The sequence below is a fragment of the Lissotriton helveticus genome, chromosome 11 (genome assembly GCF_964261635.1).
Source record: "Lissotriton helveticus chromosome 11, aLisHel1.1, whole genome shotgun sequence".
Classification (NCBI taxonomy): domain Eukaryota; kingdom Metazoa; phylum Chordata; class Amphibia; order Caudata; family Salamandridae; genus Lissotriton; species Lissotriton helveticus.
The window spans coordinates 370,861,871-370,883,672 of record NC_136072.1 but is presented as its reverse complement, the minus strand read 5'-3'; the positions used below and the strand labels follow the sequence as shown (position 1 = coordinate 370,883,672).

Sequence of the window (21,802 nt, the reverse complement as noted above, 5' to 3'; positions counted from 1 at the left end):
TGGTTCAGTTTTTATGCATTTATTTATTGACAGAGCATTTCATTTTTTTGAAATATCTTGTTAATAAAATTTTATGTACTGAACCATCACTCGCCCTAGTGCCAAATCCAACCTGTATGTGTGTGTCTTTGAGGAATAGATAGCCGTGCTTGAATGTTTGACTTTTGAGTAACTCTGTTAAGGTGTGGTATCCTTTTACTCGGGAGAACAAGGGGAACGCAGGGTGGTAGGACTTTTTTGCCGGCACGGCGATCCCACGCCAAAATGTTTGGAAAAGTGCTATTTTTACCTAATTTTAAGGTTTGCAAGGAGTTCTGGGTAGGAAAACATTGGTGAACCCACACATGCCATACCTCCCTGGACTCTCCCGGGTGTCTAGTTTTCAGATCTGTTTGGGTTTGCTACTTTCAAAAGAATACCACCCACCCCGGGCCAAAAACTCAGGTGCCTCCCCCCCAAAAAATCAAAGTTATATTGCTTCAGGGTATTTTATATTCACCACCGTTAGATTTGGACCTTTTCCTGTGCAGCCACTATGGCTACCCACGCAAGTGAGGTACCGTTTTTATCGGGAGACCTGGGGGAACGCTGGGTGGGAGGTTATTTGTGTGAGCCCAGTGATGCCACGCTTTCCCAGACTACAACGTGTGAAAAAATTGATTTTTTTCTGCTAAAATTGAGGTTTGCAAGGGATTCTGGGTAAAGGAACGTTGGCGGATCCACGCAAGCCATACCTCCTTGGAAGCCCCCGGGTGTCTACTTTTCAGAAATGTGTGGGTTTTGTAGGTTTCCATAGATGGCTGTCTCGCACGGGGCCAGAAACCCAGGTAACCCCTCTTGCAAAAGCTGGTGAATGTAACAATGGTGAAAATCTTAAGTCCACCGGCTTTTGCAAGAGGGGTTACCTGGGTTTTTGGCCCCGTGCGAGACAGCCATGTAGGGAAACCTACCAATCCCACACATTTCTGAAAAGTAGACACCCGGGGGCTTCCAAGGAGGTATGGCTTGCGTGGATCCTCCAACGTTCCTTTACCCAGAATCCCTTGCAAACCTCATTTTTTGCATGGAAAAAATCAGTTTTTTCACACGTTTTAGTGTGGGAAAGCGTGGCATCACTGGGCTCACACAAATTACCTCCCACCCAGCGTTCCCCAAGGTCTCCCGATAAAAATGGTACCTCACTTGCGTGGGTAGGCATAGCGGCTGCTTTAGGAAAAGGCCCAATTCATACTGTGGAGACGAAAACATTACCTTTAGCCAAATAATCTTATTTTTTGAAGGGGTCACCTGAGCTTTTGGCCCTGGGCTTGGCAGGCATCTTTGGAAACTACCAAACCCAAACAGTTCTGAGAACTAGACACCCGGGGGAGTCCAGGGTGGTATGGCATGCATGGGTCCCCCAATGTTTTCCTGCCCAGAAACCCCTGCAAACCTGAAATTTTGGTCAAAAAACCCACTTATCCATACTTTTTAGGGTGGGATCTCACTGCCGGAACAAATGTCCTACCACCCAGCGTTTCCCTTGTTCTCCCGAGTAAAATGATACCTCACTTGTGTGGGTGGGCCAAAGGCATGTGACTTAGGCTGGGGTGCTTAATTTGTAAAACGTAAATATGAGTAAAAACTACTTTTTTCAAAATTCATTTTTTGTGTGTTCTGCTTTGGGGCACCCACACAAGTGAGGTATCCTTTTACTCGGGAGAACAAGGGGAACGCAGGGTGGTACAACTTTTTTGCCGGCACGGCGATCCCACGCCAAAAAGTTTGGAAAAGTGCAATTTTTACCTAATTTTAAGGTTTGCAGAGAGTTCTGGGTAGGAAAACATTGGGGGACCCATGCATGCCATACCTCCCTGGACTCCCCCGGGTGTCTAGTTTTCAGAACTGTTTGGGTTTGCTACTTTGCAAAGAATACCACCGAGCCCCGGGCCACAAATTCAGATGCCCCCCCCCCCAAAATCAAGGTAGTTTTGCAATAAGGTAATGTAAATTCACCACCGTACGATTTGAACCGTTTCCTGTTGCAGCCACTATGTCTACCCACGCAAGTGAGGTACCGTTTTTATCGGAAGACCTGGGGGAACGCTGGGTGGGAGGTAATTTGTGTGAGCCCAGTGATGCCACGCTTTCCCAGACTACAACGTGTGAAAAAATGGATTTTTTTCTGCTAAAATTGAGGTTTGCAAGGGATTCTGGGTAAAGGAACGTTGGCGGATCCACGCAAGCCATACCTCCTTGGAAGCCCCCGGGTGTCTACTTTTCAGAAATGTGTGGGTTTGGTAGGTTTCCATAGATGGCTGTCTCGCACGGGGCCAGAAACCCAGGTAACCCCTCTTGCAAAAGCTGGTGAATGTAACAATGGTGAAAATCTTAAGTCCACCAGCATTTGCAAGAGGGGTTACCTGGTTTTTGGCCCCGTGCGAGACAGCCATCTAGGGAAACCTACCAATCCCACACATTTCTGAAAAGTAGACACCCGGGGGCTTCCAAGGAGGTATGGCTTGCGTGGATCCTCCAACGTTCCTTTACCCAGAATCAATTGCAAACCTCATTTTTTGCATGGAAAAAATCAGTTTTTTCACACGTTTTAGTGTGGGAAAGCGTGGCATCACTGGGCTCACACAAATTACCTCCCACCCAGCATTCCCCAAGGTCTCCCGATAAAAATGGTACCTCACTTGCGTGGGTAGGCATAGCGGCTGCTTTAGGAAAAGGCCCAATTCATACTGTGGAGACGAAAACATTACCTTTAGCCAAATAATCTTATTTTTTGAGGGGGTCACCGGAGCTTTTGGCCCGGGGCTTGGCAGGCATCTTTGGAAAGTACCAAACCCAAACAGTTCTGAGAACTAGACACCCGGGGGAGTCCAGGGTGGTATGGCATGCGTGGGTTCCCCAATGTTTTCCTACCCAGAAACCCCTGCAAACCTGAAATTTTGGTCAAAAAACCCACTTTTCCATACTTTTTTGGGTGGGATCTCGCTGCCGGAACAAATGTCCTACCACCCAGCGTTTCCCTTGTTCTCCCGAGTAAAATGATACCTCACTTGTGTGGGTGGGCCAAAGGCATGTGACTTAGGCTGGGGTGCTTAATTTGTAAAACGTAAATATGAGTAAAAACTACTTTTTTCAAAATTCATTTTTGGCGTGTTCTGCTTTGGGGCACCCACACAAGTGAGGTATCCTTTTACTCGGGAGAACAAGGGGAACGCAGGGTGGTACGACTTTTTTGCCTGCACAGCGATCCCACGCCAAAAAGTTTGGAAAAGTGCAATTTTTACCTAATTTTAAGGTTTGCAGAGAGTTCTGGGTAGGAAAACATTGGGGGACCCATGCATGCCATACCTCCCTGGACTCCCCCGGGTGTCTAGTTTTCAGAACTGTTTGGGTTTGCTACTTTGCAAAGAATACCACCGAGCGCCGGGCCACAAATTCAGATGCCCCCCCCCCAAAATCAAGGTAGTTTTGCAATAAGGTAATGTAAATTCACCACCGTACGATTTGAACCGTTTCCTGTTGCAGCCACTATGTCCACCCACACAAGTGAGGTACATTTTTTATCGGGAGACCTGGGGGAACGCTGGGTGGGAGGTAATTTGTGTGAGCCCAGTGATGCCACGCTTTCCCAGACTACAACGTGTGAAAAAATTGATTTTTTTCTGCTCAAATTGAGGTATGCAAGGGATTCTGGGTAAAGGAACGTTGGCGGATCCACGCCAGCCATACCTCCTTGGAAAGCCCCCGGGTGTCTACTTTTCAGAAATGTGTGGGTTTGGTAGGTTTCCATAGATGGCTGTCTCGCACGGGGCCAGAAACCCAGGTAACCCCTCTTGCAAAAGCTGGTGAATGTAACAATGGTGAAAATCTTAAGTCCACCAGCTTTTGCAAGAGGGGTTACCTGGGTTTTTGGCCCCGTGCGAGACAGCCATGTAGGGAAACCTACCAATCCCACACATTTCTGAAAAGTAGACACCCGGGGGCTTCCAAGGAGGTATGGCTTGCGTGGATCCTCCAACGTTCCTTTACCCAGAATCCCTTGCAAACCTCATTTTTTGCATGGAAAAAAATCAGTTTTTTCACACGTTTTAGTGTGGGAAAGCGTGGCATCACTGGGCTCACACAAATTACCTCCCACCCAGCGTTCCCCAAGGTCTCCCGATAAAAATGGTACCTCACTTGCGTGGGTAGGCACAGCGGCTGCTTTAGGAAAAGGCCCAATTCATACTGTGGAGACGAAAACATTACCTTTAGCCAAATAATCTTATTTTTTGAGGGGGTCACCTGAGCTTTTGGCCCGGGGCTTGGCAGGCATCTTTGGAAACTACCAAACCCAAACAGTTCTGAGAACTAGACACCCGGGGGAGTCCAGGGTGGTATGGCATGCGTGGGTCCCCCAATGTTTTCCTACCCAGAAACCCCTGCAAACCTGAAATTTTGGTCAAAAAACCCACTTTTCCATACTTTTTTGGGTGGGATCTCGCTGCCGGAACAAATGTCCTACCACCCAGCGTTTCCCTTGTTCTCCCGAGTAAAATGATACCTCACTTGTGTGGGTGGGCCAAAGGCATGTGACTTAGGCTGGGGTGCTTAATTTGTAAAACGTAAATATGAGTAAAAACTACTTTTTTCAAAATTCATTTTTGGCGTGTTCTGCTTTGGGGCACCCACACAAGTGAGGTATCCTTTTACTCGGGAGAACAAGGGGAACGCAGGGTGGTATGACGTTTTTGCCTGCACGGCGATCCCACGCCAAAAAGTTTGGAAAAGTGCAATTTTTACCTAATTGTAAGGTTTGCAGAGAGTTCTGGGTAGGAAAACATTGGGGGACCCATGCATGCCATACCTCCCTGGACTCCCCCGGGTGTCTAGTTTTCAGAACTGTTTGGGTTTGCTACTTTGCAAAGAATACCACCGAGCCCCGGGCCACAAATTCAGATGCCCCCCCCCCCAAAATCAAGGTAGTTTTGCAATAAGGTAATGTAAATTCACCACCGTACGATTTGAACCGTTTCCTGTTGCAGCCACTATGTCCACCCACACAAGTGAGGTACATTTTTTATCGGGAGACCTGGGGGAACGCTGGGTGGGAGGTAATTTGTGTGAGCCCAGTGATGCCACGCTTTCCCAGACTACAACGTGTGAAAAAATTGATTTTTTTCTGCTCAAATTGAGGTTTGCAAGGGATTCTGGGTAAAGGAACGTTGGCGGATCCACGCCAGCCATACCTCCTTGGAAAGCCCCCGGGTGTCTACTTTTCAGAAATGTGTGGGTTTGGTAGGTTTCCATAGATGGCTGTCTCGCTCGGGCCAGAAACCCAGGTAACCCCTCTTGCAAAAGCTGGTGAATGTAACAATGGTGAAAATCTTAAGTCCACCAGCTTTTGCAAGAGGGGTTACCTGGGTTTTTGGCCCCGTGCGAGACAGCCATGTAGGGAAACCTACCAATCCCACACATTTCTGAAAAGTAGACACCCGGGGGCTTCCAAGGAGGTATGGCTTGCGTGGATCCTCCAACGTTCCTTTACCCAGAATCCCTTGCAAACCTCATTTTTTGCATGGAAAAAAATCAGTTTTTTCACACGTTTTAGTGTGGGAAAGCGTGGCATCACTGGGCTCACACAAATTACCTCCCACCCAGCGTTCCCCAAGGTCTCCCGATAAAAATGGTACCTCACTTGCGTGGGTAGGCATAGCGGCTGCTTTAGGAAAAGGCCCAATTCATACTGTGGAGACGAAAACATTACCTTTAGCCAAATAATCTTATTTTTTGAGGGGGTCACCTGAGCTTTTGGCCCGGGGCTTGGCAGGCATCTTTGGAAACTACCAAACCCAAACAGTTCTGAGAACTAGACACCTGGGGGAGTCCAGGGTGGTATGGCATGCGTGGGTCCCCCAATGTTTTCCTACCCAGAAACCCCTGCAAACCTGAAATTTTGGTCAAAAAACCCACTTTTCCATACTTTTTTGGGTGGGATCTCGCTGCCGGAACAAATGTCCTACCACCCAGCGTTTCCCTTGTTCTCCCGAGTAAAATGATACCTTACTTGTGTGGGTGGGCCAAAGGCATGTGACTTAGGCTGGGGTGCTTAATTTGTAAAACGTAAAAATGAGTAAAAACTACTTTTTTCAAAATTCATTTTTGGCGTGTTCTGCTTTGGGGCACCCACACAAGTGAGGTATCCTTTTACTCGGGAGAACAAGGGAAACGCAGGGTGGTATGACTTTTTTGCCGGCACGGCGATCCCACGCCAAAAAGTTTGGAAAAGTGCAATTTTTACCTAATTTTAAGGTTTGCAGAGAGTTCTGGGTAGGAAAACATTGGGGGACCCATGCATGCCATACCTCCCTGGACTCCCCCGGGTGTCTAGTTTTCAGAACTGTTTGGGTTTGCTACTTTGCAAAGAATACCACCGAGCCCCGGGCCAAAAATTCAGATGCCCCCCCCAAAATCAAGGTCGTTTTGCAATAAGGTAATGTAAATTCACCACCGTACAATTTGAACCGTTTCCTGTTGCAGCCACTATGTCTACCCACGCAAGTGAGGTACCATTTTTTTCGGGAGACCTGGGGGCACGCTGGGTGGGTGGAAATTTGTTGATCCACGCAGATTCCAGAACTTTCCACCACAGAAATGGGAGGAAAATGTGTTTTTTTGGTCATTTTTTTATGTTTTCAAGGGATTCTGGGTAACAAAACCTGGGGGTAGGCAGACGAGTCACCCCATCCTGAATTCCCCTGGGTATCTAGTTTTCAAAAATGTATAGGTTTGCTAGGTTTCCCTAGGTGCTGGCAGAGCTACGGCGCAAAAACAAAAGGTAGTCTTTTTGTCCGAATCGTGCTAAATTTCACTGGGAAATTGAGGTGCGACCATGCTGCGTTTTGCGCTGTTTCATGTCGCAGCCACTATGCCTACCTATGCAAGTGAGGTACCATTTTTTTCGGGAGACCTGGGGGCATGCTGGGTGAGTGGAAATTTGTTGATTCACGCAGATTCCAGAACTTTCCACCACAGAAATGTGAGGAAAATGTGTTTTTTTGATCAAAATTTTTATGTTTTCAAGGGATTCTGGGTAACAAAACCTGGGGGTAGGCAGACGAGTCACCCCATCCTGAATTCCCCTGGGTATCTAGTTTTCAAAAATGTATAGGTTTGCTAGGTTTCCCTAGGTGCTGGCAGAGCTACGGCGCAAAAACAAAAGGTAGTCTTTTTGTCCGAATCGTGCTAAATTTCACTGGGAAATTGAGGTGCGACCATGCTGCGTTTTGCGCTGTTTCATGTCGCAGCCACTATGCCTACCCACGCAAGTGAGGTACCATTTTTTTGGGGAGACCTGGGGGCACGCTGGGTGAGTGGAAATTTGTTGATCCACGCAGATTCCTGAATTTTCCACCACAGAAATGTGAGGAAAATTTGTTTTTTTGGTCAAATGTTTATGTTTTCAAGGGATTCTGGGTAACAAAACCTGGGGGTAGGCAGGCGAATCACCCCATCCTGAATTCCCCTGGGTGTCTAGTTTTCAAAAATGTATAGGTTTGCTAGGTTTCCCTAGGTGCTGGCAGAGCTACGGCGCAAAAACAAAAGGTAGTCTTTTTGTCCGAATCGTGCTAAATTTCACTGGGAAATTGAGGTGCGACCATGCTGCGTTTTGCGCTGTTTCATGTCGCAGCCACTATGCCTACCCACGCAAGTGAGGTACCATTTTTTTGGGGAGACCTGGGGGCACGCTGGGTGAGTGGAAATTTGTTGATCCACGCAGATTCCAGAACTTTCCACCACAGAAATGTGAGGAAAATGTGTTTTTTTGGTCAAATTGTTATGTTTTCAAGGGATTCTGGGTAACAAAACCTGGGGGTAGGCAGACGAGTCACCCCATCCTGAATTCCCCTGGGTGTCTAGTTTTCAAAAATGTATAGGTTTGCTAGGTTTCCCTAGGTGCTGGCAGAGCTACGGCGCAAAAACAAAAGGTAGTCTTTTTGCCTGAATCGTGCTAAATTTCACTGGGAAATTGAGGTGCGACCATGCTGCATTTTGCGCTGTTTCATGTCGCAGCCACTATGCCTACCCACGCAAGTGAGGTACCATTTTTTCGGGAGACCTTGGGGCACGCTGGGTGGGTGGAAATTTGTTGATCCACGCAGATTCCAGACCTTTCCACCACAGAAATGTGAGGAAAATGTGTTTTTTTGGTCAAATATTTATGTTTTCAAGGGATTCTGGGTAACAAAACCTGGGGATAGGCAGACGAGTCACCCCATCCTGAATTTCCCTGGGTGTCTAGTTTTCAAAAATGTATAGGTTTGCTAGGTTTCCCTAGGTGGTGGCAGAGCTACGGCGCAAAAACAAAAGGTAGTCTTTTTGTCCGAATCGTGCTAAATTTCACTGGGAAATTGAGGTGCCACCATGCTGCGTTTTGCGCTGTTTCATGTCGCAGCCACTATGCCTACCCACGCAAGTGAGGTACCTTTTTTTTGGGAGACCTGGGGGCACGCTGGGTGGGTGGAAATTTGTTGATCCACGCAGATTCCAGAACTTTCCACCACAGTAATGTGAGGAAAATGTGTTTTTTTGGTCAAATTTTTATGTTTGCAAGGGATTCTGGGTAACAAAACCTGGGGTTAGGCAGACAAGTCACCCCATCCTGAATTCCCCTGGGTGTCTAGTTTTCACAAATGTATAGGTTTGCTAGCTTTCCCTAGGTGCTGGCAGAGCTACGGCTCAAAAACAAAAGGTAGTCTCTTTGTCCAAAGAACGTAAAATTTCACTGGGAAATTGAGGTGCGACCACGTTGCATTTTGTGCCGTTTCCTGTCGTAGGCACAAGGCCGACCCACACAAGTGAGGTACTGTTTTTATCGGGAGACCTGGGGGAACGCTGGGTGGGTGGAAATTTGTTGGTCCACGCAGATTCCAGAACTTTCCACCACAGAAATGTGCGGAAAATGTGTTTATTTTGTCAAAATCTTAGCTTTGCAAGGGATTCTGGGTAACAAAACCTGGTGGTAGGCAGTCGAGTCACCCCATCCTGAATTTCCCTGGGTGTCTACTTTTCAAAAATGTATAGGTTTGCTAGGGTTCCCTAGGTGCCGGCAGAGCTAGGGTGCAAAAACTACAGGTAGGCACTTTGCCAAAAAAGGGTCAATTTGTAACTGCTAAATTTAGGTGTGACCACGTTGCATTTTGCGCCGTTTCCTGTCGCAGGCACAAGGCCGACCCACACAAGTGAGGTACCGTTTTTATCGGGACACTTGGGGTAATTCATATTTGTAAATCAACTGTTATTACCAATTGAGCTTTCATGCATTTCTCCCTTTCAATGAGAGACATTGTGTAAAAAAAAAATCTTTATGAAAAATGACCAATAATTCTCATGCTAGTATGAGTATTCCCAACTTTGAAAATGTGCAATTATATACTGTTTCTGAACTCTATAATTTGTACCCAATTCAGAAATACATAGGTGTCTTTCATACAGATTATTCCATGTATACATTTTCCAACACAAAGTGCACTATACCCAGTAAATGAAAAAATACCATTGCAAGTTGCTGCTCAGTTTTTGGATCTGGGTTCGTCGGGTTCTTAGTGAAACTACAAGTCCTATATATCCCCACAACCAGGAAGGTGTAACAAATGTAACGGTATATTGCTTTCCAAGAGCTGTCAAAATTAGAAAAAGTTATAGGTGAAAACGTTGAGACAAAAGGCTGTTTTTTTCAACAAAATTTCAAATATTCCAATATCTAACTGTTAGTTTCTATAACGAAACCTTCATGGATTTAGACAAATGACCCCTTTCTGAATTTAGAATTTTGTCTACTTTTCGAAAATGTAAAGCTTTCCAGGATCCATTATTGCTTTCAAACTCATTTCTACCATTAACTGGAAGGAGGTGGAAAGCTCTAAAAATAGCAAAAATAGGCTATGTCCAATGTTCCCTCTAATTTTTTCCCTCTGTGGGCGGCAGTGTAGGGTCTATGTGCGCTGCAAGGAAGACTATGTGCGCCAGGAACCAGACCGCGCGTGGGGGAGCGGCGCCAAATATCACTCTAAACCTTTTCTTAAAAAAGGGAAAAAACTGCATTTCCACACATACAGCGCCATGTTAAGGGTCTTAAGGCAGGTTTGCAAGTTGGATACACACACCATGACATGAATTGGTTACACAGGCAAGTACACTTCGTGTTTAGAAAAGCACAAGACTCCAACAGTGGTACCATCATAAGATTTTACTGCTGTAGGTATAATGTTACTTGTTGTATTATATATCTGGATGCAGAGACAGAAAGAAGCAGCAAAACACCAGCTGGGCGGCACACAAGCTAAGCAAAGATTTCAAACTTATGTGTTACCTAAAAGTAAAGCCAGCAAGTCCAAAAGCACGACCTGTAAAGCATGATGGTGCTCAGACCTGTCCAGGCATCCGCCTCTGTTCAGGGGGCACAGGAGCTAAATTATTGGCCATGCTGGAGAATTATTTCCAAGCAGCCCAGGGCGGCCGACTCCAGTCCACTGAGCATGGGAGAGTGCACTGCTGCATCATGCAGTCAGGAGACAGCAGTGAGAGGGCCAGTCATCACCAGTAGAGAGTCAAGGTGCCGAGGGGAAAAAAAAGAACTACAGAGCGAACACAGTAAGTATAACCACCAGCCACTGTCAGCCACTGTATTAACAGTCACAATCAAATTGAGTTAATTTTGGGAAAGAACGTGATATTCTTTCTTTGGAAGTTCCCAACCACCTATTGAGGAACATCTTAAGCAAAGCCGTAAGCCATACACAGGGTATGGTAGCACGCCCAACTTATTATCGGCGATGTAAACTTTGGAACACGAGTTGGTGAATTACCTGGTGTGTATTCTAGCACCAAATGTTAACGTTTCGCCGAATACATCCGCCTTTGACAGAATTACTGAATAACGTAATCCACAGTAGGAACTGAGCTACACTTATGCAAGGGGCCCTGTAAGAAGCAAGAACTGCTGGGAGCCAGAGTGAGAAACTCCTGAGGAGAACTGCCTGTGAACAGCGAGACGACTAGGAAACAAATGTCGTAACGTAAAGTGAAGAGCTCTCTGGGAATCTGATCCCTCTCTCTGTTCCTGTCCATGGTTTCTCTTCCACTGGGACAATATGTGGGGTTTGAATACGCCAATATTAACTTGGCTATACTTTCTCCTTGGAAATTGTAGTTTTATGCCCCGAGGATGGATCTACCCACATCACTGCACACTTCTATAACATAGTCCTTTCACAAAGGCAACAGATGTTCCCATGTCTGAAAGATGGCAAATACATATGCCAAAGTTTTAGCTCTCTCCACTACCCCAGTTCAGACATGGCCATATGCAAATCAGTCTGACCCTGTGCCTTATGGGAACAGTCCAGCCCAACTGCCAAGCCATGTCTTCCTTGGACCTGAAACAAGCATCCTGGAACCGGTTTCGGGTTCAAAACCTTCATCAGCCAGGCTATCTTGAATCCAGTGGCAAAGTGAGCAAGGGACAGGCGCGCAACACCCATTGGCCTCAAAGGGCTTCAGCACCACCCCCCATCTTGTGTGTGGCAGCCCGGGAAGAGACACTTCCCAGGCCGCTCACAGCCGCACCCGAGCAGGTCACAGGTCTTTAATGACCGTGTGCATATTAATGGGGCTTTGTTGTTGTTTCACCGCTTCTAAGAGCCCCTGCAGCTCGACTCTGCCGATTGCCTAAAGATTCAGCCCCCCCCTGCCCCCCCCCCCGAAATTTGTTCTTAGCCCCCCCCCCCCCGATTATTTCACTCTAGTTGCGCCTCTGGCAAGGGTCCATCAAAATCCCCATCCCCAACCGAGAGAGGAACGAGATAATCACACATCTCTGATGAAAAGCACTATCGCACAATCAATGGGGTGAAAAAATGCAACACCACAAGACCTCGGAGCTCATGTATTTCTTGTGTTAGGCAGAGAAGGCAACACTGTCATAGCCCTGGTCCTCACGAACATCTTTTACAGCGGCATTTGGTAGCATGAACGGTATGTGATAGGTCAACCACATGTACAGTGCATCACAGTGACTTTAGACTGGAGGACCTTAAACAGTAAGCGTGTGGCACTGTTTTATCAGTCATAAGGTACAGTGGCTGTCCGTTGTATGAGTCAGCTTGCACAGTGTGCGGCACAGCTATGTACATCTACATGCACAGTATCTGTTGTCATTATGTCAGACCACATACACGGTAAGAGCTTACAATATATAAGTCAGAAGCAGTATGCATTAAAGGTATGCCTGGATTTTTACCAAACACCACGCATCTCATTTGTGTCCGGATCTAGAATTATAGCATGAGCAAAATAAGTAACCAAATATTCACAGTGATAGATGAGCTGAATATGCTACATCCACGTATACGAAAAAATAATACGTTGTACTATAGTATATGCTCCATTCTCAGCATCTGTTCTGCCATTACTTCTCCCAGACTCTCTTCTCTTCCTTTTCATGATCTCTTTCCTCTGCTCACTCCCACCTAAACGCTGCCTCTTCCCTTTCTCGGACACTTCCATTCCAAACCTTCTTCATCTCTCCACTCACCTAATCAGCCAGCCATTCATTTTCACTTGTTAATGCTGTGGGGATAGAGCATGTCCTCTTTCACTTTTTCTTGCTATCACCCTAACAACCCTCTGCACTTGTTCACGCTTTCACCCTAACAACCCTCGGCACTTTTTCACGCTTTCACCCTAACAACCCTCGGCACTTTTTCACGCTTTCACCCTAACAACCCTCGGCTTCGATACACCCGTTCCGGTTCTCTGTCCCCTGCTTGCTTTGTCTGCCTTTCACAAATGAAAGGCAGCAAGTCTACAAGCACGACGTAGTTGTATACATGCTGCCTTTCATTTGTTAATAAAGCACAACTGGGGGGCTGATTGGGAGCCGTTGTTAAACTAATCATGTTAATCGCTGCGCTTGACGGGCGCGCGATTAACATGATTACTTACAAAAAGGGACATCATCTTACCGTTTTCGCGCCGCACGCATTTTAAAAGCGGCGGCGCGAAGGTCCTCAGTTGCCAGTGCGCGCGTTGTAATTTATAATGCGCGCTCCAGGTGATAGATGTGCGCGCCCGCTCATCCGCGCAGCTTGGAGGGAACAGTGGCTATGTCCCAGAAAAATGCCAAAACTGAGTGAAAAATTTCGGCTCTCTGACAAAAGTCTGTCATTCCCTGAAAGCTGAGAAAATGGAGATTTCAGCCCCACAAACCCTTTTGTGATACCATTTTCAGGGAAAAACCCATAGGCTTTCATTTGCAGCCCGTTTTTCCCATTTTTCTGAAAAAAACAAAAAAATCACTATATTTTGGTTAATTTCTGGGACCCCTCCAAGGGAATCCACAAACCCTGGGCGCCTTTAGAATCCCCATGATGTTGGAAGAAAAGGACGCAAATTTGGCGCGGATCCCTTATGTGGTCAAAAAGTTACAAGGGCCTAAGCGCGCACTACTCCAAAACGCCAAAAAAAGGCTTAGCACAGGAGGGAAAAAGGCCTAGCAGCGAAGGGGTTAATATCTTTATTTTGGATACGCGTGCAAAGTATAGAAGCTTGCCTATGTGTATTACTAAAACGACTAACCCTTGTCCATAAAATGGCCGCTGCTTGCCTTTTCGCTTTTGCGCATGCGTTAGTCACACTCACGTGACTCTACGTAGAGGTAGTTCTGGAGGGAAAGGAGGGCGCATGCGTAATACGCAGCTTTCGTGATAACGTGGTAATGCTCGTGCAGTTGCTCTCGTGTCAGTGCATATATTACTAATGTCTAATTGCATAGTATATTTTCTTTATGAGAAATCTGAAGTACAAAGTCACGACATGTAATGCATTCATTTATTTCCATGTATTAATTTGTTTTCGCTTACTTTTCATGTATCACGGGAAATGGGGGTCCGAATGGGTCGTGAGCCATTTTGAAGGTCCTTTCTGCGCATGCTCCAGATGCAAGGCCAGAGTCGACCATGGACCGTGGAATACAGCCAGCTGGCAGCCACAGTCAAGAGGCTCCTGAGAGCGCTACCTCTGACCCAGGAGGATGGAGCCAATGTTCATAGTCTGATACAATTGTAGTCATTTGAATTGTATTCTGTGCGACTTTCTCATGGGAACCCCAATCTTGCTAGGCGGCACCCTAGGATGCTAAGTAGGGCTTGTAATAGTCTGTTCTGATTGGTGTGTTAACCAAATCCTACCTTAGGACCAATCAAAATTTGGGGATTCTGACACTTTGCAACATTGGGGGGTGGTACCCTGTCCCAAAACAGTATATCTACCCTGGGTTCACCTAGGGAAATCGTCCGACTTGTCTGAATAGCTGACCTGTCACTGACCCAACGCACTCAATAGGTGACTTGAAGATACAGAGCGCTGCGGAGCACTCTGTCCGAATTTGACCATAGACTAAGGTTTTACTAAACCTTAAAAGTGCTGGCGGAGCACTTTGCTGGGAGTTTGCTGACCCAATCGGGGTTCTGATCGATAGCTGCAGAGAGGGTGGAGCGCAGGCGTTGCTTCCAAACTGCAGGTGCTGGTCGTGTCCTGGTGGTCCTGTCCTGAGCCTAACTGAGGGTTTCCTGTCCTGTCCTGGGTGTCCATTCTGCACCTGCCTGTCCATTGAGGGGTATCCTTCCTTGAGGGTTTCCTGTCCTTAACTAACCCGTGGCCAGGGTTTGGTTTTTCACACCAGTCTAGGTGAATATCGCTCCGAATCTCTTGAAACTGCACCTTTCTATTTTTCTGTCTTTGCTTCAATAAAGACATATCTTTGCATATGATAAGTTTTCCATGTTTTTCCGCAACTCATTGCATCCCATGAAACGTATGCATTTATTTTCATAGCGTGTTCCTATGTTACCCTTCCTTTTACAAATCATTTTTTTCCTCCATTGCAGTTTATAACTTGTTTGATGTGTTCTATACATTTTCTCACTAAACTGAATGAAGAGATTTTTCTGAAGTTATATGATGTCCTATTTTTCCACGTTAACCGAACTGCTTAGATTTCTAAGTTTTCCCATTCCATAGCATAAATGATACTTGCCCTAGTTATTTCTTCATCTCCCGTGTTCACTCTGTCATGATTAGTTTACTAGCTTAGCTGGTTCCCAGTCGCATTTCTCTTGAAACCAAATATTTTAGCTTCAATGTAAGTTGGATTTTCACTCTGATTGAACTTTATATAAACTTTATAAAACTTCTAGTTGTCCGTGGTCATTTTATGAAAGTAAAGTCGTTTATTGAAGTGTATATTATTTTGCTGCCTTTCCTTTTACAGCTAGCTCCCTGATCCATGGTGGTCATAGGTACCCGTAACGGTGGATGGTAAGTCGGGTACACTAGAATTAATCGAAAGGAATTCCACAATTATTGGTAGTAGATTGTGACGTCATCCGATCAATGTATCTGGTGATTTGAAATATATGGGCCCGAAGCCGGAAGTGGCGAAATTATTGGTCGGGTGACCCGCGATCTCTAGCATTGTACTTGAGAAGGGATCAGTGTGAGAATAAACAAAAATATTGTGCTCTTTGCAGTTCACTGAAACGTTCAGTAATAAATTGGAAAGGAAATTTTGAGGAGAGAGTTGGGCAATTACGAAATGTATTTGTAGGCGATTCCTGTTTATTTTTTCGTTTAAGTCCACATCCTTTGTGTCCAACACCTCTTAGTGGCACTGCCTAATTGTATCTCATGGTGCATGTCAGTTCTGCCTGGGTTTCTACCACCTTGGCCCTTTGCATGTATTGATAACAACAAGGGGCTTAGAGGGTAAAGAAGGTCATAGGTCGTCCTCCACTCTCAATACAATCAATATACAATTGACCTAGACCTTATAGGCACTTAAAAATTAACACTTTTGAGGTATACCATATGTTGCACAAACGTTACAAACTTACTCCCCTTTCTATACTTATTGGGGTGGTAGTGGGTATATCCAAACTGGTGCCTCCCTAAACATTCGCCAATTCCCTGAAAGTAAAATCTCAGTTGTGAGACAACAAATAACACACACCCTCGTGTCAAATTACAACACAGAAGGAAGAAAAAAGTGTGTGAGAGCGAGATGGCACCTCACGGGCGCACCACCAATGGGAACCTGGCAGGTACTACCAGGATTGCCCTGTTCTCATCATTGGCACCATCAAGCTCGAAAAGAAAAATGTGTCGTCCAAAGAACACAAACAAAGGAAAGTGTTTTGTGAGGGTATGCAGTGAAAATGGACCACAGACAACCAATATAGTGTCAAACAACATATAAACCACACAACAACGCAGATATGCAATTTTATTCTGTCTCTTGTGTTGGGTGTGGTTACTAACTATCCAACCAACACCACTTTACTTGCCGACATGTTTCATTGCCATCTAGATTTTTGGCAATTTCTTCAGGGCGTCACACATATTTAAGCCACTGCATAAGGACAACATAGTCTACACAACCTCACTCGGCCATCTGTACTCATACCAGCCGGGAGGATAGTCTCCTCATGGAACTACAACTCCAAACGTGGGTCGTTGATCCTTCCCCTTCAATTTACGCACTGGTGGAGGATATCTGGCATTGACTCAGCCCTGTTTATTTTTTTCGTTTAAGTCCACATCCTTTGTGTCCAACACCTCTTAGTGGCACTGCCTAATTGTATCTCATGGTGCATGTCAGTTCTGCCTGGGTTTCTACCACCTTGGTCCTTTGCGTGTATGTCAAGCTCCAAGTTGCTGGATGTGCCTTTACCAGTGGCAACCAGAAGGTTTAAGGCCTCCAGCAAGATATACCTATCAGAAGTCTAGAATCTGCATTTAAAGTCCCCGCGAGGCTGGCCACGCCGCAGATCCGCCACCTGTTGACAGGAAGAGGTCCAGAAGATTTCCCATGCTACAAGTCTAAGCCCAAAAGAAAACCAATGGAGGAGCTCTGGGATCTAAGAGCAAGGTTAAAGGTGCTGGGCTTGCCTCACTAGTGGCTGGCAAGTTTATTGCAACAGTAGTAAGCCTGCTAAGGCCAGTGCGCCAGTTTCAGCCTCAGGATGGTGCTCGAGGTGCACACTTTACGCCAGCAAATTGTGTTTGCCATGACCAAAGTCTTCATTTCCTTTAAAGAATGGAATATTCCAGTTTAAAAGTAATCACGGTTGCGCTTTATTCCCCACAATCTGGTGCCATGCCCTGCAGATCATAGGAAAACCTCCCAGTGGGTGATAGCCCCATCAAAGTCTCAGTGCCCCCCTGGCCTTGAGCTTGGTTTGCACTACGTGAGTGCCCACACATACCATTCCTACATATACTTATTATATACATAGGCTAATTCTGATCTGTAGTTTAACTAACATCTATGAAAAAGTGGTTCCATTTGCACAGCTACGGATTTAAACATGTAAACTCCACAATATATAAACTACATTGGTTAATACTTTTAAGTATTCACTTACAACTGTCTTATTATTCATACGTAAAGTATGCATGTTGTAAAATACGTCATTCATGGTCCTTAATGGTGTGTACGTATTTTCCCAAATAGATCAAACAAGCAGGCTCAAAGTCAAGGTAAGAAGGTTCATGTTATTTAATGAAGTCATTCTTCATTGAATAGAAAAAAAGTTTCCAACAGGTTTACTGTTCTTATGTACATCGTACAAATACTGCTTTTCACTGCTGTTTAAGTACAACTTATGCCAGGTCCATTTCATATTATAGAAAATGCAGGTCTAAGAATTTGGCAGTGTTTACCAAGTGAGCATTTCATGTCTCTGGCCACTTCGGAGACCCTCTGTTTCGAACTTCCACGTTTGTGAATCCATTTGGGAAGCTTGTGTGTGGGTGTGCCCGGGAGTGTGGGTGCGTGAGGTGCTATGGGTGTGCGAGGGAGTATGGTACGTATGGTTGAGTTCACAGTCCCATACTTGATTCATTTGCAGTGCAAGAATTGAAACATTTTGGCGCCTCTGTCATCCTAGCAACAAGGCTATTTTCAGGTTCTTTGCTGCAACCAATCACTCACTTGTGGCCATTTGTGGTGCAATAGGGCACAACTGACTACACACAGCGTATGCTGAATAAACTACACACATGCAGTGTGCCTTAGAAAATCTCGAGCACTTTATAAATGTATACATTAGGATATTTTTGAACACAAGTCTGAATTCAGTCTCGAAAAGCTCTGTATATTGTGCCGGAAGAATGAATGTGCAGCCGTTCAACCCTTCATCAGACAGACAGCTTAAATGTCACTTACTTCCATCCTGATGCCCTTCTTTATCCTCCTCTGCAGCTCCTGCGCAGCCTGTTGGAACATTACAACATGTTGTAAAATAGCGAACTCCACCAACTACATTCATAGAAGCAAATACATATTTTATGTATAAAGTATACTGAGAAGCCAGCAGTTCGACATGAGAAGAAGTAAAGAACCACAATTCAAAAAATACACGAAACGGGAAATATTGTCATATATTAAGTTAATGGCAGTAACATTCATTTGAAAGAATCTACATTTAAAACAATTTACAATTGTTCAAAGGGGAATGTCCCTCGTGGTGTACAGTGGTATCTCCTATCCTGTTTGCCCATCTACAAGTATCCAGTATCTCGGTTTTTGACAGTTTGATCCCAGCCTCATGCTAGCTCAGCCTACGTGCGAAGACCTAGCCTTTGTATTGATGTGAGGACAGTTCTGGACCTGGAGGGGCGTGGCAGGTGTACTCTCTGTAGTGGCGGTGGACTACTGTACAGGTCATGTATTCTAGCATATAGAGCGGGTGTGGCAGCATTCCAAGGTCTAGTAATCCTATAGTGTAACCAGACCTTTTTACCTGGGTTACTGAGTGGTGGCCTACTGGCTGACCCATGTAACGTTCCCCTGCTACAAGATAACCTGGACACTTGCAATAACATCCCAGCACAAGCGTGCCTGTATGTTTGAGTGTGATCAGTGAGTTACATACATAATGCATGTTTGAATGAACCAGAGTGAAGGAGCACTGTCAGTTCCATTTAGAAGGTCCTGGCCTGCACAAGATAGAGGTGAGGCCACTTACCAGATAGTAAAAGAGCATTGTTGGCATTCCGGAGATTGGAGGCAGGGGACCTAGACATTGAAGTGCGTAAGGAGCGGACAAGCATCTCCTTAGTAATTTGTTAAAGTACTTTTGTTGCAGAGGGCTGTTGATAACCCTTCTTGAATACTGCCATTTGGTAGATGGTTGGTGAACAGTAGTATTAACTTTCTTGTTGTTCAGAGTGTGAGAGCCATCTAGAAGAGGTCACCCTTTCAAGGCCAGAGTTGCTGTACCAGGCATCAGGCAATTCAACAGAAGACTGGAAGGTGATGGGGGCCGGTTTTGTTAGTGGAAGCCGGTTTTGTAGCAGCGCAGCAGTTTTAAAACCACTGCAAAGTACTTGTATATCCAGCCGTTTTTGGGCAACAATAAAAGTGTCAAGATAACTCTGGTGATTAACCCCATTGCTGCTGGCAACGTCTAACGGACGTCGCGTGCACTACCTCGGTAGTGCTGCGAACGTCCGTTGGAAGTCGCGGCCCCGCCCGCGCAATAGAACGTTCCGCACTAGTGCGGAACGTTCAGCGCAGGTAACGGGTTAATGTACCTTCTGGAGTGAGATGGGAGTTTTGTGTAGGGGCAGATCTGGCTCGTCTAAGGTAGCACAGGGGATAATATGCCCATTGCAAAAAATATGCATCATGCATATCAAAGAACAGTATTTTATGGCCATATTTTAGTGGGCTACTGCTTTTGTCACATATAATATTTGTTACTGTGCAGTTCATAAGTTACAATCATAATCTAGCACAGTGAGCTAGATTATGATTGTAACTTATGAACTGCCATCAAAGAGCTGCATGCAAACTGCATGGTACAGGTTAGAGAGGTATGCCTTTTTCCCAGACTTTCATTAACCTCAGGTTGCTAAAAAAAAGGGAATTTTTATTATTTATATCAACCCTAACCACTGTGTTATGTTCTGAATCCTGAATGTGTGAATCTCCAGACCAAGCACTCTGAAAAAATGCCTACCAGTATGGATGACGTGTGAATCCTACACCTTGTGAGCCTTAGAAGGACACACGAAAACAGAACCAACGCAAACCAGGTCTGAATGTGAAAATAGAGAATACACATCCTCATTTGCTGTACCTGCTGGAGTGGTTGACCCATGTGTTGTTCCATTTGCAATTTCTCTGTCCAAGGAGAGAGTGCTCCCAGAGTATACTCTGGAACTACAGTGCAACCAGAGCTGGAGTCTGCCTAACAGCAAGTTTTCTAGAGGTAAGGGGATTCCATGTGGAGCTTGATCAGGGAGAAGATCGATCTCCTTGTCTGCTTCCTTAAAGAGCTAATACCTGCCTGGAAGGAGAATGGAGTAGTGAGCCAACCCTGCAGAAAGAGTTAACTACCAGAGCATATAAGAGCATTCGACCCTGGTGCTCTGGGGGTCTATCTAACACAGACTCCCAACTTGGTGTCTGGCATGCTCCTTGTCTCTGAACAGGTCGCCTTTGCTAAAACAGATGATCTGCAGCACTGCTGAAGTGTGCCAGAGAGGACTGCCCAATGAAACTGTCTGCTCTGGCCCTAGAATTCGCCCAAGTTGCTCAATACCATTGCAGCCGTGGCACTTGTCTTAAGTGTGCCCAGTGTGTGACACTGAAGAAAAGACTTTTGCCATACCTGTAGCACTGTCCAAGTCTCAGAATGGACTTCATGGTGACTAGTCACTAGTACATGCCCAACGTGTGCCAGAGTGGACTAAGCCACTATGAGTAGAGCTGCTGTCTCGAGGTACTTGACCACTGTGTGCCCAAGTGATGGTGTGTCTGCATACAGAGTTTTCTTAGTGCACTCACGTATTCCAACTTATTCCTTGTTTTAGATGCTGTGCTACATCACCTGTTACACCGTGTCTGGCAGCGCCTGCATTAAATCTATTACTGTGTGGGTCGGAATAGTCCTTCCCTTAGGTGTGTTCACCTTCAACTTGAATCCACAAGAGTTTATTTTCTTCTTTTTGTCCCAAATAAATATGTTTTCAGTTTTCAAAATAATTCATGGATGCTTATTCTCCTTTTCAACCCCGAATTCTTTATTGTTCAAAAATTGGGTGCTCTTCCTGGCACCTATCTTTGCTTAATTCAGTAAATTAACGGTCTTTATATAACCCAATGCGTTTTGGGTCGAATGAGACCCTTCCTCAGGGGTCTGAAAAGTAAATATATGAGAAGCACAGATCAGTATAATCCATATATTGTGCAGTCTTTATATTTTAACAAACACATAAAGCATTATGAATAGTAACCATAGGTACCACAATGTTATTGTCATGTTTATCAATTAGTAAAAACCAAATGATACAGCAAAACTAATTTTGAATAACTCATAACAATCTCCTGGCGCATGTTGACTGTTAATCAATGGCGTAACATGGCAAAATGCCCGAATTCTATAAACTCCATCTCGAAAGATAATTACGCAAAAAACACGTAATTCGTGTTCAAACATTGACAGTTACAGTTAAATTAACGGTGTGATCTTAATGATAAAGTACCCAGTAAACCATGCTGTGTACAGCGTGGGAGACTGGGAGATGTTTGCTCGGTTATTGAAAAAGCCGGAAGCTCTTAATACGAACAGCGTGTGTATAAAGACGGTTACAAAGAGATACTTCAGGAGATACAATGTAGCTGTTATCCGAACAGTCGGCAAGCTTAATACATCAAAATGCGCACTTTTAAAGTCTAAAAGAAAAGTATCGCAAGCTA

General features: G+C 45.2%; 1 protein-coding gene across 2 annotated transcripts in view; it reads right to left on the bottom strand.

Moving 5' to 3' along the window:
- LOC144791150 (kyphoscoliosis peptidase-like) overlaps nucleotides 1-21,802 on the bottom strand; it is a 539,687-nt gene that overhangs the window by 325,067 nt on the left and 192,818 nt on the right. For both annotated transcript variants that reach the window (XM_078665805.1, XM_078665806.1), the window contains exon 3: nucleotides 18,263-18,310. In XM_078665805.1, the coding sequence (XP_078521931.1) occupies nucleotides 18,263-18,310 (48 nt within the window). The remainder of the gene's footprint in view (nucleotides 1-18,262; nucleotides 18,311-21,802) is intronic.